This window comes from Ursus arctos, unplaced genomic scaffold, assembly GCF_023065955.2.
Source record: "Ursus arctos isolate Adak ecotype North America unplaced genomic scaffold, UrsArc2.0 scaffold_6, whole genome shotgun sequence".
NCBI classification, from domain to species: Eukaryota; Metazoa; Chordata; class Mammalia; order Carnivora; family Ursidae; genus Ursus; species Ursus arctos.
In genome coordinates, this window is record NW_026623078.1 from 71,113,941 (window position 1) to 71,140,996 (window position 27,056).

The 27,056-nt window shown below is 45.0% G+C and overlaps 1 protein-coding gene across 3 annotated transcripts in view; it reads left to right on the forward strand.

Annotated features, from left to right (window-relative positions):
• Nucleotides 1-27,056, forward strand: part of FER1L6 (fer-1 like family member 6) — a 146,736-nt gene that overhangs the window by 62,032 nt on the left and 57,648 nt on the right. For all 3 annotated transcript variants that reach the window (XM_057307982.1, XM_044382606.3, XM_057307983.1), the window contains 7 exons: nt 3,443-3,563; nt 5,774-5,874; nt 9,149-9,239; nt 12,156-12,275; nt 13,744-13,896; nt 19,196-19,373; nt 22,477-22,601. In XM_057307982.1, the coding sequence (XP_057163965.1) occupies nt 3,443-3,563; nt 5,774-5,874; nt 9,149-9,239; nt 12,156-12,275; nt 13,744-13,896; nt 19,196-19,373; nt 22,477-22,601 (889 nt within the window). The remainder of the gene's footprint in view (nt 1-3,442; nt 3,564-5,773; nt 5,875-9,148; nt 9,240-12,155; nt 12,276-13,743; nt 13,897-19,195; nt 19,374-22,476; nt 22,602-27,056) is intronic.

Here is a 27,056-nt window from a genome sequence, read left to right on the forward strand (position 1 = left end):
GTTACTCTGACATTCATTGGCTGCCTGAGGCTTTCAGGATTATTTGCAAAGACCACACCTTGTTATTTCCATCCCCATCAACTTCTCTACCATCATCTCCAGTCACTGCCCAAACTCCGCCATTCCTCCAGCCACACAATGTCTCTGGTGGTTCTCCAAATGTGTCCTGCTGTTTGCTGCTTCTGGGCCTTTGAGTATGCTCTGCCCTCTGCCAGGCAACAAGCCCCCTTGTCAGAACTGCTGGTTCCCATTACCCTCCAAGGCTAAGCCCACATTCCTTTCCCCAAATCCCAAGTCTGATTTCTCCACCAAGCACCAATCACACTGCATTAAGATGTTTTTACTTGTCTGTCTCCCCATGAGACTGTTATCACTCTGAGGACACAGACTGTGTCCTATTCACCTGTGTATCTGCTCCTTTCTAGCTTGGAATGTAGTAGATCCTCATAAATGTTTTTAAATGAGCTAAGGAATTACCATAACTGAGTCGGGCACACGGTGTTATGGGCGCGGAGAGAGGAGGCGGGTAACTTACTTTCCCTGGGGAGGAGGTGAGGAGTTGAGAAAGGTCACAGAAAAGGCAACATCCTAAAGAATGGGAAGGGGCTTAAGCAGTGAAAAGAGAGTGTTTGGGACGAAGTATGAAGGAGTGAGTGAAAATAATCTTAGCTGCTTATCTGCTCATTTTTAAAAAAGACTTTATTATTTATTAGAGAGAGAGAGAGAGAGCGAGTGCACAAACAGGGGGAGTGGCAGGAAGAGGGAGAGGGAGATGGAGGCTCTCCATTGAGTAGGGATCCCTGACGTGGGGCTCAATCCCAGGACCCTGAGATCATGACCTGAGCCAAAGGCAGACACTTAACCGACTGAGCCACCCAAGAACCCCTACTTATCTGCTCATTTTTGAGTGTGTCTTATATTTTCTAAATCCTGCCCCTCCCATGGATCACCTTCCTTGGGATGTTTTTTTGCTCCCTGGCAGCCATAGTTGGTTGTGCATTCTTCTCTCCACACACCCAACAAGGAACCCAAACTTCCCAGTCCTTTGATGGCTTCTCTGTCTATTCTCAAAACTGAATTATCAATGAGTGGATCCTATGACTGGATTTGCAACTCAGGGAGACTTTTCTGAGACTATTCAGAGATACTGTGCATCCTTTCACTGGGACCAGATGTGAAAAGCTCTCCACCTTGTTGGACTAGCCCATAGTTGATGATGGGTGAGAATGTCAGGAGATCTAGTGTGGGAACAGTTTGGGAAGAAATGAGACGTCTCAAAACACCCTTGGATGGACCTCATATTAGTGCTCGCCAGCTGGCTCAAGGAGACCCGAATGAATCATGCTATGTTTCTTGGACTTTCTGTCTCTCAGAAATATTCCTCAATCACTATATTGAGGCTCTGTCCACATAGTGGCAAACAGGAGTGGCAGCAGCTGAATGGGAAGGTCCTATGTCCATAATAGACACATGTGTGCACGTGCACACACGCACATGCATGGAGTCACTTGATTTGTGTGTTGCCTTCATTAAAATACCGCCTTGCATTTGTTCTGGGCTTTCTAGTTTTACAAAGCACGTGCATTCACATACGATTTATGTATTGGGCTGGAGTTCAGGAATGAGATCAGAGCACAGGACATCCCATGGCAGTTCATCATTTCATTCCCAGGACTCTAGGGCTACCCTTGCCCAAAGTCACAAGGCTGGTCTTGTGTCAGGGCAGCCATTCAAACTGGCAGCCTTCTCTTCCCACTGGCAGTATGGTGCCCTCATGGTGCCCTCCCATCTGCCGTGCTCCATCTGTACTGAGTGTGCCTGAGACCCACAGCATCCCAGTCCCAGACCCAGTAAGACTGGGAGGACTCTGGGAATCCAAGAGACAAAGGCCCTGAACATCATTAGCACAAAATCATCTGAACCACAGAAACCTTGGAACAAAGAACAATATTGGGTGAGAATGTATCTTGTAGGATTCTTGGTGCAATAAATTTAAAAGAAATGAAAGAGCAGTTTGATTTCTAACTTATTTATTTATTTATTTTTTGTTCTCCTGCTATAATAACAACCTCAGGCTCTGCCAAGAATTTATTGGCTTCTCTTCTAAATGGACGCCCGCTGATTTATTTTCTGCAGAACAGACTATAGGACACCTTTGCTAATTTTATGGTCTCCAGAAGAAATTTGGGTTGGAGAACTAAAAAGAACAACCATCCATTCTTTCAGGCTGAAGTTCTCTTTAGTTTTTTGGGATGGAAACAAAGCTTTCTCTCCCTTGGTCTCTCCTCTCTCTGCCTCTATAGGTGTGTGACTCCAAACACTGCTTGTGTTCATAGGGCCTCAAGTCTCACCCTGCCCATTCCAAGAACTGTGCCTTGGCCTTCCATATCTCTCTTCTCCCGGACCCAGCTGTTTGTGGGAAAATTACAGGGGGTTTGGGGAAGACATAGTTAAGGATATAGTTGTCGTTAGACAGGGAACCTCAACTTTTTGCCACACTTCCCCCACCTTACCTGCCTCACCCCATCCTTTTTTTTCTTGGGGACCAAAACTGAAAAATTAGTTCCTTCTTTTGTGTCTTCAGTCTCACCCTGTTAACTGTCTTTTTCTCATCAGCATTTAAGCATATCTAACTGTTATCCTCAAAAATCTCCTTTGGCTCCACATCTCCTCTTCTAGCTATGTTGCCACCCTCTTGTCCCTTCTTAACCAAGCAGGTTGCCTGCGTTATCAGCACCAATGCCTGGCAGTAGTAAATACTGTAAGCATGCATGGATAGATGGAGGGACAGATGGATGGGTAGATGCATGGATGGACAGATGAACAATGGATGGATGGATGGACGGATACATGGGTAGATGGAACGATGCATGCATGGATGGATGGCGGGATGGATGGATGGATGGATGGATAAATGGATGGATGGATGCCTAGATGGATGGATGCATGCATGAATGGCAGCATGGTTGCTGCAGTTTAAATTAAGGCACATGCTTCATCCTCATTACTAATATATTATGCTCTTACAGTTATCTAGCAATTTCATTCACATCTGTTATCTCGCTTGATTTTCACACAGTGCGTAGCTTATAGACATTAAAGGGAACATGTTAGTTTTTCTCCCTTCTCCCCTCTCTCAACTGGAAAGGGAAGTTCCTGCTTGCAGAAGGCTTACCTGATAAACCCTGCCCCCTGGTGCTCAGCTCTAGGCTTTGCCCTGGGTCTGACGGCTGCTGCTGTTAGTACCTCTCCATTGTCGCCACATTATCTATTCATTGTTCATTATTCATGAGTCTCCGATTAGAACAGAGTTAATAGTTTGATTGTTTTGTCATCACCCCTCCCCACCCCACTCAGAATGTGTAGAACATGAATATGTGTCTGGAATTGCCTGAATAATACTGATTGCCAACTAACTTCCAGACCTAACTTGTTTTCACAGGAATTACAACTATTTGCCTTTTGAGGCCAAGAAGCCCTGTGTCTATTTCATCAGTTCTTGGGGAGAACAGACATTTAGGCTGCACTGGTCCAACATGCTGGAGAAAATGGCGGACCTCCTGGTAGGTGACTCTCACAGGTGATGGATTTGAACATTGGGCAGCTGGAGGCAAAAGGGATCTTTTTATTCATCCAGGAGAGGGTCTTGACCTCAATTTAAATACAAATAAATTACAGCTGCTGCATTGGAGGGCACATAATTCCTGCCCTGTGGACCCAGGGAAATGAGAATACATTTTGACTTTAAATAGAACTATCTGGATTAGAATCCCTGCCCTGCTTCTTAATGTTATAGGACCTAGGGGTAGGCTGTTTTCCCAATCTCTAGAGGGCAGGAGATTGGCAACACTCTCACAAAATTGATAGATCCTGGCTTCAACTCATATAAAATTCTGAGTCCTTAACATGGTGGAGAATTGCCTGCAAGATGAAGTCCTGCCACCTCTCCAGTTCTGCCTCTCACATGTTTTTGCCTTTGTTCCAAACACACTGGACTTTTACTTTCTTGAAGAAACGAAGCTTCTTTATGCCTCATAGCCACCTCCATGCCATTCCCTCATCCGGAGCTACTTCTCCCCTCCACGCTTCTGCTATGTCACCCATCAATCTCCACAGCTCAGTTCCAACTCCTTCCTCAGAGAAGCCTTCTGGCTTCTCCCCATTCTCCCCTCTCTTATCCCGTGCTTTACCTCTCCGTCTTTTACAATTGATTTGTGTGTTTATTTGTTCAATAACCATTTCCCGCTGTTCTGCGACATCTGGCGTAAGACCTGGACCTGAAAGGGGCTAAGAGTTATTTGAGGGATTGAATGTGTGGAAGTATTTATGACCGTGCCAATATGCAGTGACTGCTGGCTTGCTCTATCCGACCCCAGGGAGGAAGGCACCCCAGGACCTCTGCTTCTCTGGGCTCCTGAGCCTGCCCTTTGGTGTCTGTGCCTGCTTTTATACTTCTCTTCGTGCCCTCTACTTTCTGTCCCGCCATGCCTCACCAGGGGACCCTCTCATTCCATGAAACCCTATGCTAAGGAAAGAACACATTTCTCTCTCTCTCTCATTTGCTTTACCATTCTGTCTCTAGTTGTGTGAAACAGAGTTTCCTTTCTGACCTTGGGGATTCCAGGTGTCATGGAAGTAGAGTCTGGAGGTAGTGGGTGCTTGGTCTGATGTCACATTTTGTGGAAGCCACAGACTTGCTTTGTAAGACTGGCTTCTCCTTCAGGCCAAAGAGAGAGTTTATTTCTAAAAGGCTTGACAAAACAATAATGTTTCCCTAGAGGCCATAGCTGCCCTTACCATTCATTTCTAATTCCTTTCTCAGTGCCAGGATCCCTGCCACGCTTGGTGTGTCCCAGCTAACATGACTGAATGTTTACTAAGCACTAAGCAGTGTTTGAAGAAGTCCACACTTCCCCTGGTGCTATTGGTGGGCACTATTCTTACCTGATTTCACAGGAAACTGGGCATAAAGGGGTTAGTTCACTTATAAGGATGGAGCCTGGATTTTAACAGAGGTAGTTCGACCCTACGCCTAGATTTTTAACCACTCCACAATTTGCCTGTTCTTACAGTAAAGGGGAAAGAGGGAAACATATAAGCCCAGACAGCGAACTTTGATGTGTAGTAGAGAATGTAGTTTTTGTAAATTCTAGCAAAGCAGTGATAACATGTATATTGCCTTTTGAGTCCTATATCCCTCCAAGCCACCGAATGGAATAATAGAATTTAGATGTAGAAAGAAAAGCATGATTATTAAATATACAAGCATATAGCCATTGTCATATGCAACCGTCCTCCTCCTCCATAACACCTCACCCCCGCCCAAACTCTTGTCATCAGAATAATTGATAACCCTTGTAATTTAGAATTATTCAGTATTATTATATTCCCATATAACCAATTGACTTAAACATTGCTTTTGAAGATTTTTAAAATAATTATATCTAATTTACTCTACTTTGTTAGGTATTTCTTGACATTAGGTTTCCCCAGAGGGTAGACTCTAAATAAATTGTTCCCCATTAGGAAATGATCTGGGATAGAAACGATGTGTTTGAGCAACGCAGGAGAAGACTTGTATTTAGATGGATTCCAGTTAAGAAAAACAAGTTTCAAAGTTAGAATGCAGTAGCATTTGCCAGATTGGTACAAGAAAATGAGGGAATTCTCCCTTCATTTCTATGATAAAAATCAGCAAAATATTATGTCTGAGATACCACAGTCAGTGTCTCCTTCTGCCCCTCATCCCTCCATCTCTGTGGTTTGTTTCCAGGAAGAAAGTATAGAAGAAGTGAGAGAATTGATCAAGATTTCAGAGAAAGCATCAGAAGATAAAATGAAGACGGTGCTCAGTGACTTCATCAGTCAAAGCAGGTACCGGGTTGCTGAGCTTACGTGGAATCAGCTTTTAATTACCTTAGAAAACAGTTGATTTTCCGTGAATTCAGATGGTCATTTTATAGTGCTCTATCCATCTTTATATTGTTCAGTGATTGAGCTGGCACTTCTGGGCTCACTGTTGCTTCCTGACACATAAATAAAGCTAAAGCAAAGGGGTAAAAAAGAAAGAGAAGAAAAGAAAGACTCACTGCAGAGACTTTTAAATGAAACAAGAAAACTGCTAGTAACGTTAGGCCCAGCATGCTTCTTTGCATTTGGTAGCTGCTCAGCAACTATTTGACAATTAGATGGTAAATTATATCAAATATCATTTAATAGAATTTTTTATATAACACAATAAGCATCGATTAAGGACTCTGATTCCAGGTGGCAAACACTATAATAAAAGACTTAAAAGTAGAGTATATTAGTTGCTTATCACGGAGTCACAAATGACTCCCCAGTTTAGTGGCTTAACGTGGTATTGATGATCTCAGTTTGTGTGGTTCAGGAGTCCAGGTGTGGCTTAACCAGGTCCTTTGCCGAGAGCCTCTCAGAGACTACAGTCAAGGCACTGATGGAGGCTGCAGTTACCTCGAGGCTCTAGTGGGCAGGATTCACTGCCAAGACCACTCACATGGTTATTTGCAGAACTGTTTTTCATGGGCTGTTGGATTGAGGACTTTCAGTTCCCTGCTGGCTCTTGGTTGGAAGTCAGCCTCAATTCTCTACCGTGTGGACTACCTCTCACGACACGGCAGCTGACTTCATCAGAGTGAGCAAGCTAGAAGAGTCAGAGAGAACATGCCAGCAAGATGGAAGTCATGGTCTTTTATAGCCTAATCTTGGAAGTGACATCCCATCACTCATGACATACTCTAGTATGAGCGAATCACTAGGTCCAGTGCGCATTCAAAGGGAAGGAATGACCCAATGGCAAGAAGAGCAGGAGAAGGAGGTCACTGGGGGCCATTATAGGGGCTGCCTATCACATAAGGAAGCAGCCTGAGCTAACACTTGAAATTAATTAGCTCAAGACTTGAACAAAAATGAGAATTTGTCATAACGGAAGCAATGAAGAAGGAGCAGAGATTTATTTGATGGAAGGCAAAAATTAGTAGATAGGGGGTAGCTAAGTAGCTAAATTCTGGTGTTCTGCTTTATAAGTTCTCTTTCCTAATCTCTGAATTACCCTGCATTCTTGATTTTAAAAAGAGAAGCAAACAAATAAATATATATATATATTTTTCTATTTATCTTTCCTTTTCATTTCTCATTATAGAAACAGTATGTATCAGTGCTACTCCTGCTGTGAGCTAAGCGCCACCGGCAACTCTCTTTAAGCATCTTCAAAAGCTTCATCATCTCATATTTTTAGAAACTGTTTATGGGCAAATTATAGCTCGATAATTTTCTATATTAGGGGGTTATTTGGGGTGATAATCATTCCCCTTTCTCCTCAAGTTACAAGCAACTGAAAACATAATTATGAGGGTCAGACAGAGCTCAAAATGTTAGTTTTGTATTTGGTAATCTTGGATTTGAAAAGGCACCTGAGGTCAAGGTGGGCTTCCTGGTCCCCCGCCCACACACACACCCATTTGGGGTTAAGCAGCTGGACTTCCGAGTCCCCCCCCCTCCCACACCGGAGAAGAGATAGGCCACTTGCCGCGTGAAGGCGAGGAAGCTGTCCACAGGCCACAGCAGGCTGGGTCTGAAAGATAAAGAATGAACAGAAACAGGCACCATGGTCATTTACTCCGATTCTGATGAGGAAATCAGTGATTTCCCCCGCTGTGAGAAAGGGAGAGAGAACTCAGAAGTCAGAAGTGCCCACCATGTCTCCTTGAGCTGGTCCATCCTGGGAGTGGAATGGAATTTCTCGTAGCTCTCAGAAAGGTAGATATGTGGCAACAAGTTGCCTTCCTCAAAATAGAATCCTTTTGATCCTTTTCAGAAATTAAGAGAACATGTAACTTGACTAGGATGTCCACAGAGGATTTCTGGTGAGGTTTCCAATTGCGCTGATGTAGGACCCCTCACTGGGAGGTGTGGCATTTTAGACTTCTCCTTTTGTTTCCTTGTTTCCTTTCGTTTCTCCTTGATTTTCTTCATCACAGAATTACACGCTCATCTTACAAAAAAAAAAAAAAAAAGGTAGGAATGTATAAAGGAAAAGTGTTCTCACTTCTCTCCCAATCCCATTCTCCAGAGACAGGTGTGATTTGTTCTTCTGGGTTTTTTCCCTGTGCGTTTGCAAACCCACACATTCCTAAAAACACTGTATTGTTGCACAAATGTTGCACACTTTGCTCAGCAGGTTGCTTTTCCACTCTACAGCCTATCACTGGCATCTTTCTACAGTAGTACACGCTAGTCCTCAATATTTAACTGTGTGATATATATCACGTATTTAACTGGTCTCTGATATATTAGTCGGTTCTACTTATTTTCCTACTATAAACAATGCTGTGATAAGCATTACTGTGTGAATATCTTCTTGCAAAATTTTTCAGTTGTTTTTGAAGGACAGAATTCTAGTTTAATTTTTGGATCAAATTATATGGACATTTAAATTTTGACAAGTGCTGTCAAATTCTCTCTTAAACATTATAGCAATTATTGGAGGAGAGTGACTATTTCCCCACCAACCTTGAATATTATCCAATTTTTAATAGATGAAAATGGCATTGATTTTAATTTGCATTTATGTTATTGTTAATGAGGGCAATATCTTATTTCCCCAAGTTTTAAAGCCATTACGTTTCTTCTTCAGTTGCATTTATAACCTCTCCCATGTTCTTATGAGCACATTTTCAGCATCATCCCTCAAAATGTTACTATTCATTCTTTTGTATACTTTTTAACATGTGAGGACATAACCCAGTATTGAGTCAAAAATATTTTTTACATACAGATTTTCAGGAAACTCTTGGTGCGTGTTAAATGTATAAGATGATGGAAAACTGCATTATTTTCTGTTTGTTATGACCTTGGATAGCAATCGTAATAGATATATATGTGAAAGAAAGTAGGAAAACAAATGTCTATTCCCCAAAACTAATGTGGAGTCTTGGCATCATTTCCAACCCTCATTTGTCTCTTAGAAAAGCTAGCATACCATTGCTTAATTCTAAATGAGAAATCTTGGATTCGTGGCTTTATCAGCTTTCCCATTGTGTTGCAGAAAGTATTTTTGCAAATCTCTGGAATTACATAAATGGATTTTCACTAAGTAGGTTTCAAAATTGTTATTCTTCTCTTACAGTGCCTTTATCTCTGAAGCAGAGAAGAAACCCAAGATGCTGAACCAAACCACTTTAGATAAGAAACGACTTACACTCTGTTGGCAGGAGCTGGTATGTGAAAATCTATTTATACTTTGAACAAAATTAAAACATGTACTTTAAAAATAAACCTCACAGACGAGGCATAGGTCATAGACTAGATGAGGGTAAGGTCCTCAAGGTTATACATTTGTGTGATGTAAAAGCATGAGTGAGAAGGGAAGTTGGAAAGGAACTAGCATTTATCAACCATTTACAAGAATGATTTAGAAGCCCACCAGTCCTACATCCTATTCTGATGGATTTCTCTCCCTTGCCTATTTTCTTGACATCTGTATTTTGCAAAGGCTATAGACTCTTTGACTTGACCTTTCGCCTCACAAATGGAGAAACCAAAAAAAATAACTGTTCTTCCCCTCTGCGGCTTCCTTCCATTAAGAATTGTGTGAAGAGTTGTAAGCTTTCTTGACAACAGGGCAGGAGCGCTGTGTCCGTAACTCGGCATGCCTTATAGATCCTCAGTCCCGGTCGCATGAGTGATGGCTGAGAAACGGCAGACCAAGTCAGACCCTGGATTATCTCACCTCGAAACTTCAGTTCCAGCAGTGGCACCAAGGGACGTTTTGAATGAGGCCATGATAATTCTGCAAAGAAAAATTACTCAGTGTTTGACTGGTCAGGGACATTTTTAAGATGTGAGTGGGTCCCAGAGAGATTAAATGATTTTTTAAAGGTCACAGCTAGACACTAAAACCCAAGTCTCTAAACTGCTTTACCTTTCTTTCCAGAATAATAAGCAAAGGTTTGCGTACTCCTCCCCTAGACTTGGAGGGAGGCCAGACTGTCACTGTATAGAAGAACTTCCTTCCAGCCCATTTCTTCTTGAGCACCTCTGACTGCTCTTCCCTGTCTCTACAATGTCCATCCACTACACATATTGCCCGCAGAGCTCTGTTTTCTTCTTAGCATCCGATAGCCCTTGGGCTGAATGAATCCATGAGTTTGATATCTTGTAGTGGCCCACCTCTCCCTCCTCATCTCCGGACCTGCATTTCCACCTTCCCAGTGGACACGTCACCTGCTTGACTCACAACACATCCAACTCAGCCCATCCTATTAAACCCATCAGCTTCCAATCTAAGCTCGTCCCACATCCTGTCAGCACCACCGGCTGCATTCGTTGCTCCAACCAGAAGCCTGGACTCAACTTTGAATCTTTATTCCTAACCCTCAGCCATCAATTCGACTGCAGGCCCTATTGATTCCTCCCCTTAAAGACTCTGGAACATGCTCCACTTCTTCATCCCCAGAACCGCTGCCTAAACTGACTTCCTGAGCATCCACTAGGCCCAGACTATTGCAGTAGGCTTTCTTCAACCCAGGCTATTGCAGTAGGCTTTCTTCAACCCATCTTCCATACCACAACCAGAAGGGTCTTTCTAAAACACAAGCCTGATTAGATCGCCATTGCTCCCAAATAGCTGGCATCTGTTAGTCCTACATACTCCCCATCAGCAACTGGTTCTTCTGCCTGGACTGTCCTTTTTCTTCTTATAACCTGATGAATTCTGTTCATTGTTTAGGTTTCAACTCAAACGTCATGTCATCTATAAAACATAGCTCTGCCTCTCTCTGTCCCCTGATGGTTTGCACATATATTGTTTTCAGCTCACTGAACTGTCAAAGTCTCGGGGGAGGCCTTGGCTCCTAGGACAGTGCTTGGTCCAAAGCAGGTGTTCAGTCATCCTGGTCTGCACCGACATAAGGCTTTTCTTATGGGCCAGGCCCTGTGCTAGGTGCTGGGAACACAGAGTTGTAAGGACTTGGTACTTGTCCTTGAGGAATTTATTGATTGCCTGGCTTATTCATTCCACAAACATTTATTTAACACCTGCTATGTGCCAGGAACTCTGCCAGACGCTGAGAATAAGTAAGAACATGTAAGAACAAGCCAGAGGAGGTCCCTGACCAGTGAAGTTTATATTTTAGTGGAGTAGACAGAAGATAGAAACATAACAAATAAACAAAAATGATTACAGGTTATGAGTATGAAGGCAACTTTGTAAGGCCACAGTGATCAGGAGAACGTGGGGGACGTGAGGCAGTGGTGACACTTAAGTGGAGGCTAGAGAAGAAACGAGACATGAGGAGTCCAGGAAGGGCATTTGAGCAAGAGGAAAGCCCCCACGCCCTAGTCTTGAGAGTGGACTGAGTGTGGCATGTTTTGGGCCTTTTTGAGGACCCATGTGCCAGGGGTCCAGCATATGAAGCAATACGAGATAAAGGAGAGAATAGGCCAGGCCCACTCATGCAGTGTCTCAGAAATCACTGGAACGTGTCTGGGGGTTTCCTAAGCACAAAAATGTGGCTGAATGAATGAATTCAAATAAACACTTCTGGATGTTCCAAACACTCATGCTGAGCTCCCTGGCAGAGTTTCTCAAATAATACCAGTTTGTTCTGGAGGCATCCCCCAAGCCTCTAGAAGAGGTAGTGAGAGCAGTGACAAAGGACGTGGGTTCTGGACTCCGCTGGGGCTCCGCTCCGTCTTGGCCTCTCAGTAATGCATTACTCTCCCTCCTCAGTGATGGTACCCAGCTCGCAAGGCTGCTGTGAGGAGCAATGAGGATTGATTCTGCAGCTAGAACTTTGCCTGGCACAGATTAAGAACTCAGTACATTTTAGTTACTTTTGTATGAGAGGGCCTGAATTTGGGTCCCAGCTAATAGAGCTTCGGGACCTTGACAGACCTCTAACTTTTCTAGGCCTTGGCCTCTCATCTGTCAAACAAAGGTGAGATGATATTCACCGCCTCGATATGCCTATGAAATTTTTATTAAATGGGCCACATGCACATTGGCGGGCCCTGAACCAGCCTCATGAGTGGCTCAGTGTGGAACTTACAAGCATCTTCAGGATCCTCCAGCAACAGGAGAGCACTTGTCCGGATTTCTGGAAAGATCTACACTGACTCTTGTCTCGTTTCAGGAAGCAATGGCCAAGGAGGCCAAGGGGATCATTCAGCAGCAAAAGAAAAAGTTATCTCTTGATGAAATGATCCGTGAAGCAGAAAACTTTGTGGAAAAAATCCGCTTCCTTGTTGACGAGGTAATCAACTCTAAAGGCAAACTTCCTTTGGGAGATTAGACCCATTGTATTCCTAGTGGGTTTGATAAGGATGCAAGATGGAGACCAGTGCTTTCTCCCAAGCCCTGCTGAGCTGAGCAGGCACAATTAGTTTAGGGGTGACAATGGAGATTTTTAAATTAAGCCATATATACAGCTTTATTGATTTTTTAAATGAAGCCTGAGTATTCAGCAGAAATAAAAAGCATGTTCCTTAATGGAATCAAGAAAAGTCAAATTAAGTATGGGACCTCTGATAAGTTTTCAACTGTAAGAGGATTTAAACTCATATCAGCAAAAGTCAAAGCAACATTTCATTTTAAAGTTTAAATCTTTTGTGACTTCTAGAATGATTTAAAAAGGTCCTCATATTTGCTTTGGTCAGATACCAGGTTTTGTGTGGGAAGATTTCAAGGAGAGGTACAGACCTGCTGCTTCTGTCAATCTCAAAAGTTGTATTTCTTGTTCCAAATCCGTCATTCCCTGGGGACAAAATAAGCAGTGGGAAGTTAGGGTAGTAGATACAGGAATTTTATTAAGCACCCAGAAGGTTCAAACCATGCATCAGGACTTTAGCTCTGTGACTGACCCTCTGACTGGGAAAGCCTCCTCACTGATGTTTCTGTTTTCGTATCAAGAGAGAAGGGATGTCCTCTTTGGGAGCAAATGACACCAGAGGATTATAGGGTTAGGAAGACAGAACACCTGCTTTGAGCCCAAGAAAGCCAAAGCATCGTTATGACAGTGTACCTCCCTTTTGCTTTGGTAGCTATGCTGGCTCAGAAATGTGCATTTTAAACACTCACAACATAATGGGCCTCTTGGCAGGGAATTCTGCAATTCCTATCTTGATTAGTTCAATTTTAAAATAGAATTTAATGTGCAATTTAGTCGACTTTCTCCTGAATAACCACCTAAAATGAAGCTAAAATACTTAGCAACCATATTTTAGGTCAAAAATCCCTTGTAGAATTGTTTTTCCTTCCTTAAGAGCAAATAGAAAGACATTCAAAGACGTTCATGGATTTTTGTTTTTGCTTTCACATTTGAATATTCTGAAATGTTACCTGGCTTTTAGGAGGACCAATGTTTGAGGATGAATCATTATTACATGATTACAAAAAAGCAAAACAAAGGGGAAGATGTTTTTGTTCCATAGACCGAAATGAGTAGGCCATCAGAGACGCCACATCATGGGTCCAACTTGCATATCCTTAAAGCACAATAGCACAGTTGGGCATATGGGGGATACATGTACCTGTAAGTCATGACATAGGTCTTCTCAAAGAAGCTACACTTAACTTGCTTGCTTGCATAGATGTTTAAGTGGCTAGATGGTTTAAGTCACAGAATTTGTTTTACAGAGGGGGGCTGTTTCAGGATAGGAGAACACTGGAAGGGTACCTGTTAAGCACCAACCCATCAAATCCATTCCCCTCCGTTCCCACAGCCACAGCACACCATCCCCGACGTCTTCATCTGGATGCTTAGCAACAACAAGAAAGTGGCATATGCCCGCATCGCCTCCAAGGACCTGCTCTATTCCCCCATCAGGGAGCAGATGGGCAAACACTGTGGGAAGATCAAAACTCATTTCCTCAAAGTAAGTCTGCACTATTTTTGACTCAAGCACAGGAAATCTCTGTTTCTCCTGAGTCTCTCAGCATTCCTAGTGTGTGTCCCTATCTCTGACTCTTCCCCAAAACTTTCAAAGGTCTGAGGACAGACCGCTGAAACACCTGGCCCCCTCTTGATTCAAACTGATTTGGTAGACCGTCCCGAGGCTGAATATTTTCCAGTTTTCCAATTACTATGTCAACAGACACATTTAAGGTGTTTTGTTTTGTTTTGTTTTTTTAAAGCTAAGGGTTGTACCTCAAGGTTGCTTTCATTTTTATTTCTTTGATTGCTAGGAGAAACTAACATTTTTCTATTAGTTTTCTCTCTACCCTTTCTCTTGTATAATTTGTCCATGGCCTCTTTTCATGTGAGTTCATCTGTATTTTAAAAATAAATTACAAGAGAAAAGGTTCGTATTTCACAGAACTGGTAGCTTAGGCTTCCTGGTGGCCTTCACTTGGGAAATTTCATCTTGGGTCCACACACGCTTCATGAAGACAGGTCACCTGACGGCTCCCCTGATGCCGCACGAGTGGACAATCGTAGATACAGTCTCCAGATGGATGCTGCTGCTGACTCTAGATCAAAATGTGAGGCTTTCTGGGAGACCCTGGGTATTTTACCTCTACTACCGATTTCTAGCTCAGAAGTAGACTCAAGCGAATCTGGAGAAAGAGTGGTTCCAGAGGCTCACCACTCACCAGTGACTGACAAGAATGTGTAATTGGATTAACTCTTCCCAACTCATCGTTGACTTTCCTGGCAAGTGTAGTTCTGATTTCTTGCTGTAGCATAATTGGGCTCTACAGCCTCAGAGGGAGGGTGAGAAGGCTCATTAGCCATGCCGTAGGAAGAATGGGTGAAGAGAGAACAATGCTTCACCGAGAAGACTTGACAGCATGATAGAGATGTTAAGTGTTTGTAGGGCTACCATATGGGTGATGAGTTGAGTGTGTGTGGTGTGTGTGTGTTTCCAGAGGATAGAACCAGGCCCCACAATAGCTGTGACGGGGAAATAGGTCCCTATGTGGAGGTCCATATTTGTTCTCTGTCCCTTTGATCTAAATATGGCAGTGGGCAGCTTGATTAGATACCCTCTAAGTGCCATCCAAAGATTAAGTCTACCTTCGATGAGATTGCTAAATGCTATGGACAAAAGAGGCAGTAGGGGATAATGGTTTAACGCTTGGGCTTTGAAGGAAGGTGAATGTGGGTGGGAGTTTGTGTTGGTTTATCAGGGCTGCTGTAACAAATGACCACCGAGTGGCTTAAACAATGGAAACGTATTATCTCACAATTCTGAGATTAAGGTATCGGCAAAGTCATTCTCCCTCTGGAAGTACTAGGGAACCACCTGTTCTAGCTTCTGGTAGTTCCTTGGCTTGTGGGAGCATGACTCCAAACTCTACACTATGTTCTCCCTAGGGTGTGTCTCTCTTCACATGAAGTCCTTTCTGTAAGAACCATGCTCCAGTTTGACTTCATGTTAACTGTATCTGCCATGACCCTATTTCCAAATAAGGTCATATTCTAAGGTACTGGGGGTTAATGGACTTCACCGTATGAATTTTAGAGGAATACAGTTTAACCTATTACAGAATTCTGGGGCTAATATTTACAAGCTGTGTGACCTTGGGCAAGTTACTTAACAACTCTGTGTTTCCTATTCTTCCTCCATCAAATGGAGATGGTGCTGAGGGTTAAGTGGGTAACTGCCCATAAAGAGGGCAGGTGGACATCACTCAGCGTAATCACTCAATAAATGTTGGCATTCAAATAAATGGGCCTCCAACATCTAGAGGCCGTTTCTGGACTCATGTGCCCCTTCATATCCCGTGAAGTATTTGTGGCTCTGTATGTCGTTTTCTATCATGTGTGTAATGTGATTCTTAAACTGATCCCTGTAAAGCTGTAACTGAGGGAAAAAAAAAATCGTTCCCTCTAGCTATTTACCACAAATGTCAGGGTTTCTCTTCGACTTTCTCTGTCCAAGGAATTCTGGGGTCACAAGAAGCTATGTCTTAAAAATAGCAAATCATTTCAGAAGGCTCTGCACTAAAAATACTAGAAAATCAGTGTAAAGTTCCTCCCTCCTAAATATTTGGATGTACGCTGACTTTATTTAAAATTAGAACCAAGAATAGCTGTCACATGAAGCCCGAGGATGGACATAACTGAGAATTCAGGACCTCCGCCCCTGGCCTGGGCTTATGTCTGTATTTTCCTTTTGCCATTGGGATTACTTTGGATGATAACTTTTTACATTTTGTTGAAATCAATTGCGCTGACTTGATGAAACATCTTGATAAGATGATTCAGCAAAACTACTTTCAGTCCAGTTTTGATTGTCACCCTTGCTTTCCCTTTCTTCCCTCTCTCCACCTCTGTTTATGTCCCTTTCTCTTCACCGAAATGGTGAATCTGAAAAAAGCAGGAGCAACACCAGAAAGGCAAAATGTTCACCCACCTTCCACTTGCTCTGATTTCTTAGCTGAGAATTAAAAGTGCAGGAGGACAGAGCAGAGAATACAAACCTCCAAAATCTCCAGGGCAGAGTTTCCTCGAAGTTTTGCTGTGTGACAGTTGCCCTTTGAGTGGCCCCATCAGCTTCCATGTTCAAACCCTCCTGGGAAGTTGCGGGTGCCCCCTCTTGAGAGGGTCTCATGATGCCCATTAGCCAGTAGAGGGCTCCCAGAAGTTCTGCAGTTGGGAACCATCTCTAACCTTTACAACCCACGCTTGCCAACATTATTCATCTGGAATAGTTTATTTACAAATGTTAGGAAACTCCTCTTACTAGGGGCCCGGTTTGGGGAATATTAATCTAGAGGAAACCGAAGTGTCTCATCTGAACCCACATCGCCAAATAAATAGTAAATTGTACTAGTAAATCATGGTCCCTAGTTCCATAATCTTTCTTGTTTTCTAATTTAAATATACTCATAATGCTATAGTGAACAGGACGAAGTTGCTGGAACAAGATTTGATGAGCTCAGCCCAATCTACCCTCCAAAAGAACAGAGCTCTCCTGCTTTGGTCTCATCCCCACCATATCCCTAGTGGCCATAGGTTGGGAAAGGACATTCATGACCAAAAGGAAATTACGTGTAGAAGGAGCTGTATGCACTCAGAGCGCAGCTGGAGGGTAGCACTCCTCCTTCCTTTTCTCTCCGCCCTCGTGAAGTCCCCGCGCTCCTTGTAAGTCCACCCCAGCTGGAGTCCAGGGAGCCCCTCCTCCATCTCGCCTCCATCTGTATCCCATCTCCTGAGTCCCGTCACTTCTCAGGACCCCAGCTTTCAACCCAGCTTTCCCTAGGATGCAGCACCGAGTGGTGGCTGGGTCCTGCCACGGACTGAAACCTCTACAAGCAGGTGCACCCTCTCTTTCTCGTACCCCTCGACCAACTTCAGCACAGTTTGTGTGAATTACCGTCTCTCGTCCACATAATGAGCAGGATTCCTCATCTTTGCCTGTGTCATTTGCTTTCTTCTCTGAAAGCTTTTAGCAAATACTTCCTGGCGCAGAGTAAGCACTCACTTAACGTTAGCCTCTGTTACCACTGTTAGTTCCCACCCCCGTGGCTCTGTTCCAGCCTTCCCTCTTCCTGCGATGCCTTCTCCACTCATCCAACTCCTGCAGTACCCATTAAAGCCCAGCGAAATATCTGATAAAAAAAAAAAAAGATGGAAACACCTGCTACTACTTCTCTGCTCCCTTAGCCTTTTCTCTCTTACCCTTGACCTTGCACTTGAATAAATGAATGAAAGTCGGCCTCCTTGTCTAGATGTGAGCTAATAAAGGGGGGCCCAGAAGTGTGTCTTGGTCATTGCAATGTCCTCCTGACCCCACTGTCTCAGTAAGGCCCTAGTGCCACTTCAGGCAGTTACTGAATTGAGTTGCTGAAATCCATTTAAGGGACCCACAGTGCAAGATAGAAAGGTAAACAGCCATGCTCAATTTTGGACTCAGGTGCTCTCCACGGGTGCCTTGGAAACTGTCAGAGCAAGCTGTAGCCTCTCATGTAGGATTTTGTGATTCTCTCTGGAAAAGAAGTGGTGTGGAAGGAGGGGGAAAATATTGATAGGAAATCCAAAGAAACACTAAGAGACACTTAGCCGAGTCAACAAAGTCTGGAGAGATAGCTACTCTCAGAATGAAGGTCTTGCCAGCAATCCTGAACACAGCCAAGTCTGGGGTTTGGGACTCTTTAGTTCAGGGAAGGAGTCCCCTAATCCTGGTGCCTGAGAAATAAAGAAGCCACACCGCATTGAGTTATACCCTCCGCATCTTGAGAACACATGCACCTGTATATACACTCATACCACTTACACTAACACAAACACACAGATTCAGGCAAACATAAATAGAAATCCAAATCTGAGTACATTCAAGGAGAGAATGGGGCGCACTTGGGTGGCTCAGTTGGTGAAGCATCTGCCCTCAGCTCAAGTCATAATCCTGGGGTCCTGGGATAGAGCCCCACATCGGGCTCCCTGCTCAGTGGGGAGCCTGCTTCTCCCTTTGCCCTGCTGCTCCCCCTGCTTGTGTGCCCCCCCCCTCTCTCATGCTCTCTCTCAAATAAATAAAATCTGTAAACAAAACAACACAAAAAAATCAAAGGGGAGAATGCAGGGTAACAAGGGAATTTGAAACCATGCTACATGAGGAAGCGATGCAGGGGTAGAGATGGTTAGCCAGGAAGGAAGGACACAGAAGAGCAGGTGGGTGCCTTCAAGCACATGGAGGTCTGACCTATGGAAGAAGCACTTGCGTCCTTCTGAATGAAGCAAAGAGGTAGAGGCTGTGGTTGGAATTCCAGGTGCTTGGAGGTTCTGGGAAGGGAGGTTTCAACTCAGTGTGGAAAGAGGCAAGCTATGGGGGTCCAGAGGCCGGCATCTAGTTCTGGAACTATCTCCCCTGGGTTTCGATGCTGGCTCTGTCACTTGAAAGCTGAGTGAACTTAGGGAACTTCTTTAACCCCTCTGAGCCTGAGTTTCCTCTATATAAAACAGGGGCAATAATCATACCTTCCTGTTAGACTTAAATGACCCAGGGCTCGTAAGTGCCTATTTAAGCTGCAGGCCCCACTAAACGTGGATCTTCCTCTGGAATGGTGCATGGTGGCAGCTGGGGTCATTGGTCTCATGTTGATACAAGATTAGGTCCTGAGAGCTGCTCTCTGAATACCTGTCCTGGGGGTGTCCCCAGATCCACAGGACCTCTTTTCTTGAAGAGTGAGGTTCCTCCTAATGACGTGGTCTTCCCTGTAACCTTTCACCAGCTTCCTGGAAAACGGCCGGTGGGTTGGTCAGTGCAAGCGAAAGTCGACGTGTACCTGTGGCTGGGCTCCACCAGACACTCCGGTGCCATGTTGGACAACTTGCCGGCCGGCTACGAGGCAGAAATGTCCTCCAAGGTGACTGATACCGTTCAACCCCCAGCCAACCTGCTCTACCAAGGTATGATGCCCCCTGGGCAAACAGGGTCATTAGGTGTGTCCAGGGGACTTCGGAGAAAACAGTGAGGAGGGGTGGCATGCGCGAGCTGTTTGCACAGTATTTTAGGATCAGCTTACTAGCCTTTTAAATACACAGTTTCTAAATTTTCTTCCTTACCTTCCAATGTCCCATCTCAAAAGAACAAAGTGAAGTCATTAAATACATCTAGAGTAAAAGTTTATATTTTTCTGCTAACGGAGAGAACACAGTTTGAATTTCTTTGTAGGCAGATTATTTAGATTGAGTTTGCATTGGAAGCAGAAGATGTCTTTTAAAAACACATCAGTAAGTTCTGGCTCTGATATGATGCGTGGCGCTAGGGTTTGACCTATAAACTGCAGGCATTTACATTTACCGGTAACCACCCAGTGGGAACTGGGTATCATTGGGGTCACTTGTGCTTCTTCAGCGTGGTCCTTGACGTGGTTACTTTTAGAAATTCAGCATGCTTTATGTAATCCTTTCTTCTATATGATATTTTCTATGAGTGCCATTATTTTCATTTTCATATAATTTAGGATTTCATTAAAAATATGAATGCCTTACAGTTGCAGTTTACGTTCCGTTTCCAAATGGCTTCGATTTGCAGATCTTCGCTGCTGAATTCAGAGTAGACTGCAGGTTTACCTTCACGTCAGCTGAAGATAAGTTTTGCATTAAGCCAGTGCTGGAAGCACAGAACTGTCCACAAATCCAGGTTTTCTGTGTTACACAAGGCTCCTCTGATGTTAGTTGACCTTGACTGCCAGTGGAATCTAAGTGGCTCAATAGTTAGAGAAGACAAGGTTCTGGGGACATGTGTCCTGTGGCTCCGCTCAGGGCTTCTGTGCCCAGTACCAGTGCGTAAGAGCAAGGGAAGGTCAGCCCTGTCTTTTTGGAGAAAACATAGCCCCTACCAGGTGCCAAGCATGGTGCCCTCTCCTTTATATGTTAGATTGAATTTATTTGTCACATCAGCCCCGGGTAGTTTCTTCATTTTACAGGGGGAGAAAGGGTGTACCAGAAATGCTTAGAAATTGCCCAAGATCACATAGCTAGTGAACGATGAAGTCAGCTTCTCCAAACCCTGCTTTATTTTCCCTGCTTTCTCTCCTGCCTTTAAAGTTTTCATCTTTGAGTAAAAGACACCCACATCAAGTTATCTTGTTATTTCTGTAGATACTATCTCTAGAGATCTGAGGTACCCAGACATATTTGCTGTCCCAGCTACTTACAATTCAAAGGAGAGGAAAGATTTTTTCCAAAGCTTTCCAGTCTTCTGCAGTGAGTTATTTTCATGGAGTGACCTAATAAACTTTCTCTGCTGTGCCCTGACATTGATGGCTTTGGCTGCCTTCCACACCCACTGGAGAATTGTGTTTCTTCACCCATTTTGTGCTACAGAAAATAGCCGTCCAACCAATAATGAATTTGCACCTGCATATGGCAGGCCCGGTGGGAAAACTAGTAGGGGATGCAGAGATGAGAGAGGGGTCATCTGGCCCTCCAGTGGGGGCAATCAGACTTGTCTTTACTAACCACAAGTGGGAAGTGAGCCACACAAGAGGTGGGCCACCAAATTATAAAAGCGAAGAGGAAGCTGAATTTATTAGTCTAAGGGACAGAGCTGGTAAGAGTTTTCAGAAAAACCAAAACCTTGACTAAATAAGTGGCGCCCCCTAGAGTTGTGTGGTGTACTGCCTACGTGGCTGTAGCTGGGGGCTCTGAGGGATGCCCAGGTGGCCCCCAGCTGCCACCATCACAGGTCACATTACAATAAACAGTAGTGACAGCTATACCAGCATCTTCACACCACTTCTTCCCATGTGTCAGATACCATTCTTATCCTTAATCTCCTACATCAACCCTATGAAGAACTATTATTACTCCCATTTTATAGGCGAGGAAACAAAGGCACAGAGAGGGGTAATGACTTTGTATGAGTCCATGTATAGACCTGTGTGACCTAAGCCTAGGAGTGGCTTGGCAGGGGTGGGGGGGGGCGGTATTTGCACTCTTAATTTAACTAAGTAGAACTAGTCAAATTGGTATGTGAGAGTTCCTGTACCCCAGTCCCCACATCAGTGCAAAACACTGGTACCCTGAATGCAGTATAAGGTAGCCTTTGGGGGAGATAGGGAACAGGAATGCGGAAGGGGATAAAAAGGAGCAAGTGGACATGAAAAAAAATAAGAGGGGACTTAAAGAGTCCCACAAACCCAGGAATATGTAAGTCAACTCTTACCTGCCCCCCCCCCCCGCACTGAACCCTGGTCTACCCTCACCCGCAGCCCTCTCTCTGCTCCTGTCCACAGATGCGCTCACTCCTGCCTTTCATGCCCATGTCCTCTGCCTGTATTTCTCCCAGGATGCTAGTCCCTGGCCTCATGTCACTGGGGTGTAGGTGCTTGTTTTAGCCTCTGCCCCCTCCCTGGAGCTCCCCAAGGGCAGAGGCTGTCGTAGCCACTCCAGAATCCTTAGACCAGACTGTACCTGGCACACAGTAGGCACTTAAGATGACATTGGCTGCCCGAATGGAAGAATGGATGAGTGGCTCACTCAAGAGCTTATTGAAGCAAAAGCTATTAGTGGGGCAGCCCCTTTCTTACACACACACACACACACACACACACATGCGTGTGTGTGAGCATGTGCCAGTGGAATCAAGAAAATCACTAAAACATAAAATGTGGTATTTTGGAAAGAGAAGTTGAGTTTGAAATCTGACAGAAGGGAAATCCAGGCTCTGACATTTGATAGCTCTGCAAACTTGGAAGACTTCTGTAGCCATTTGCCTCCTACATATATGGGGATAATTACATATATAATCACGGGGTTGTTATGAAGATGAAAACCCACAGTGCGGTAAAGGCGCCAAGGAGAGTGCAGGGCTCCGAAGTACCCATAGATACCCCCACACACACTTTCTGGAGTGCTCCCACTTCAGCCTCGGAGGACGGTGGTGCTCCTAGTCTTTGCCCCCACATCTGCACACCCGCAGACGTACAAGGCGCGCATACAGCTAGTCGCACTTGCTGTTGGGAAAGCCCGCTGATGCCTGTCCCTTTCCACTATTCGTCCACAGCTCGGCACGTCTTTCAGCTGAGAGCGCACATGTACCAAGCCCGGGGCCTCATCGCAGCCGACAGCAGCGGACTCTCAGACCCCTTTGCCAAGGTCACGTTCCTTTCCCACTGCCAGACCACAAAGGTAAGCAGCGAAGTCCTTCTTCCTGCAGTGCAGAGCTGATCCACAGCAGAGCCCCCAGCAAAGCACAAAGCAGGGTCATGTGACAAACACCAGTGTCTGGGTGTGCAGGTTTTCAGACTCCAAAGCACGTGTGCGAGGAATGATTGACACGGGGCACGTCTCTTGTTTCTGATGTGACCCATGGTCCCGCAGCCAAGAGAGCAAGTCCCCAAGGTGAAGGAAGGGTGTGAGGAAAGAGGGATGAGGAGGAGAAGTGCAACCTGGGACATCTGGAGTGCCTGGGCGCAAGGCCAGGTTCGGAGTGGAACAAACACACGAGAAAACAGCACACAGACACGCACGGCTGAGGGAGGCTTATGATCCAGCCTTTGTGAGACATCTCGGTGGGGAGGGACGCTTTCCAGCTCTGTGGTCAGGAAGCCCTAGACTTTGCACCATTGCTTTCTACTTACCAGCTGGGGGACTCTGCACGCTTTCAACTGTGCAATGTGGTGTCTCACTCTGGAAAACACTACTTCCTAATGGATGTGTGAGGATTAAAGCAGGTGGGTCTACACTGGTTTCCTCTGGGCTCTCCTGCTTTCCTAGACATTGACTGCTAAAAAGTGGAAGGGTCTCTAATCAGTAGGCGTTTCATAGGACACTTTTCCCATTAGATCGTAATATCCAAGGATTCAGTGTTCTGAGAGAGAGTTCACAAGGGATTCTCCCATCTCTGGGAGTGAAGACAAACACAGAGGACCCAAAGAGACCTGAGTAGCTCATCTACTGTCTGGCCAGATTTACTCACTAAACCTCCATCTGTCGTCTAAAAATAAGGCTGTTGTAGAGAAGCACAGAGTTAAGTGTATAAAGTGATTGATGAGACCGTAGCATTGGCTTGTGGCACACAGGCTGACATGTCTCTCCAGAGTGAGGCCGGTGACCTGGGAGATCGAGTTAGATTTGTGGCACACAGACCTAGGTCACAATGTGAATCATCATCTCGTCCATCTCTCCGGCACCTGCAGAGTACTTGCTCTGTGACAGGTCCCGTGCTGGGCTTGGGGCCGCACCATGGAAAATCCCATAATGCATGGCTAGACAAAGTCTTCTGAGAGCCACAGGGAGAGAGGTTAGTTCTGTCTGAGGGGGGCAAGGGAGACCTCGGAAAGAAGGTCACTGCATCCTCACTTAGTGAAGGAGCATGAAAAACCATGAAGCATGAAGACTCCAGACTACTTTCCCTTCCCTGTGTTTTGAGAGTTAGTGCATAGCTCAGTGATTAAGTGACTCTGGAGCCACATTGTTTGGGTTCAGATCCAAGCTCTAGAAGCAAAGTCCTCAGGATGATGACATTGTGTACACTTCCCAGAGGGTAAACCACCTAGGACAGTGCCTTGCTTGTAACAGTTTCTAGTGACTCCTTGTTATTGTTGTTGAGGCTTCCCACCAGAAGGAAGGAGGATTCTCAAAGGGTGGACCCTGGGGCCTTCCGCCACCTGCCACAAGACCATGGGATTCCAGGTCTGGTACTCTCAGGGCCCTGGATGGGGAAGGGGTTTGGGTGAGCCCACTGGGTTGAGTGATTATCTTCCTATTTTGCATCTCTATCCAGTACCTTCATTTGATTTGAACTCATATCTCAAAGGAACAAATAGCATTTATCAAATTATCATTTGAAAGGGAAAACAGTTCCTGTTGAGCCCTGGACTTTGCCTCCGTATTTTTGAACCAAGTTCCTAATTTTTGTTAGGAATAATAGCTGCCATTTATTAAAAGCTCCCTATGTGCCAGGCATCATGCTAAGCGTTTTATATGTGTCGTTTACTACATCTCACTGCAGCCTAAAGGTGGATGTTATTAGCGTCCCCATTCTGCAGATGAGAAGGGAAGGCTTAGGGACCACGTAGGTAGAAGGTGGTAGAGCCAAGATGGAAACCCACATTGGTCCAGTTCCAAACCCACCTTGCATAACCACTCTGTTTCCGTTTTGGTAAGCAGAAGTTCCAGTGTCCCTCTGCTGCTTCCGTGTCCTGCTGCCTCAGAGCATGTGTGTGACACGCCCCGCTCTCACACTCTTCTTGTTGGGGAAAGCTGAGCCTGGGGCCCCTGCAATCCTGTCTGAGCTCCACCGTTCACCTGGTAGCACCTGCCTGAACTGAAGCCATGGAGCTGAGAGAGAGCAGTGTCAGCAGGGCTGGTCCTGCAGCTAGTCCTCTCTAAAGTGATGTCATGATCTGAAATATGTCAGAAGGGGAACCCAATTATTCCAGAGGTCACTGATGATGTGAGACTTAGACTTCTTATGGTAGCTAAAGAATAAAGGGAAAGGGAGACAGCTCCCCCAAGAGAAAGGCTTTGGAGACAGAAGGGGAGAGGGACTAAGTGGAAGAGAGGAGCTTTGGAAGAGAGGAGAGGACATCACGGAGCGGGGGCAGTGCAGAACTTGACATTTCAGGCAGTCAGAGTCCTGAGGACTCAGACGGTCTCTTGTTAGACTTGAGTACCCAATGCACCAAGACTGGCATGTTGTAGATGTTCAGTAACTCCTTACTCATTCATAAATAGCGTGGTGGGGTGGAGTCGGGTGGGCAACAAGCACTTACTGAGCACCTACTGTGTGCCAGGCACTTAACGTGCTTTAGCTCAGACAGTGGTCATTACAACTGTACAAGGTCGGCACTAACCCCATTTACCTGGGGGTAGGATGCTCACAGGGGTTAATTCACCTACCCAAGTTGAGGCAAGTGATAGAACTAGGGTTCTATTTCAGGGATATCTTATTTGAAAGCCGTGCTCCATCCATAGTACCTCACTCCTTCTACAGAGTGTCAGCTAAGTGCTACCCAAATCTCCCAGATGGCATCGAACACAGTCATAATGCATAACTCCTTAAGGAAGCCCTGAAGAAGAGAGGCTAGTCATGGGCACCTCGGCAGAGAAGTGGGAGAATTTTTGTTTGGGTGAGCCTTTTAGTACCTCTTGAAGGTAGCCACACGTTATACTCATGGGAACAACTCTGAGGACATTCATTTATTCGTGCAAATCGTGATTGAGCACCTGCTACGCACAGGGTGCCGTGTCGGTGCCTGACACGTGCCCGGCACATTGGATGTTGACGTGCTAAGAAATATATGTTGAACGAATGAATGCTGGCCTCTGGGGTCTTATCAAGTGGTATTTATGGCCCAAAGTGCCAAGGAAGCTATCAAAATATTTCTATAGGGAAGATGCTGTGAGGATCATACATTGCTTTGGTATCACATTTCTGCGTGCTGCAAAAAGGTTCACGTTTCTATTTTTAAAAAAGCAACATAAAAATTCTTGTTTCTTTGTGATGTCAGACACCCACATGGGGTAACTTTTCATTGCAACTACCTAACTCCTGTTCGTAGGTTGGTTGAAGCCATTCTGGTCCAAAAAGTTAAGATTTTTTTTTTTGAGATTTATGTCAAAAACATCACTGTGTCTGAAGCATAAAATACTCTGAAAGCAAAAAGCAAGAAAGGAAGGAAATGGTGGAATGCATGGTATTTTTACGACTCACATAAAGAAGAACAGTAAAAAATTCTCTCCTGACCACAGTGCCAGCAGTTTAATGTCCTGACTAGAGATGCCTCCTGAAGTAGAACTCTGAGATGCCAGTTTGATTTGTTCGTTGGCGTCTGGGAAGTTAATCCAGGCTGGATCCCTTTGTGACCCCTCTGGCATGCACAGTGAGAAGTAAGGGCGTAGGTCAGAGGGGGTGTGGACATTCCCCAGGACCCAGCAGCCTCGGTGCTGTGTTCACCTGTGATATCACCCATTTGTCTGCACAGCCTGGGAGAGACGGAAATGTGACTCTGTGGCCTCTTTCTGGGAGCAGCCTCACACATTAACAGGCCAGTTTCCGCGCAGGAACACAGTCTACCCATCCTGCAGACGACCCCAGTCTTTAGCTCTGTGAAACTGGCAGGTGTCCAAATATCCCATCAAACCAGAGTAGAGGAGGCGAACACCAATGACACACCCCCTTCTGAGGGTAGCAAGTGAATGGCCTGGCAGGGGGGCTGTGAGCCACTTTCAGGTGAGACACTCATGGTTCTAAACCAATAATGCAGACTAATGTCCTCCGTTCTTTGGTTTCTCCATCTGTAGGATGGACACAGCCAGTAGCCAATGTCACAGTTTGCTATCTCAGAAAAAAAGATGTCATGCAAAATGGTGAATGTTATTTTGAAGACTGATTAGTTCAACACAAATAACTACCCACAGAACAGTGGAATTCCATAGAAGGAATATTAGAGTTCGATGCCACTGTTTGCTCAGAAGGAATATTAGAGTTCAACCCCACTTATTTGCTCATAAGTGAAGAATCACTAGATCTTCCCCACCCCCAATGTGCCTTCCATGAAACGGAGATCATATTAGCTTGGTGAGGGTGGATGAGGTTAGCAGCCTGGGCTTTGATGCCAGACGATTCAGGTTGAATCC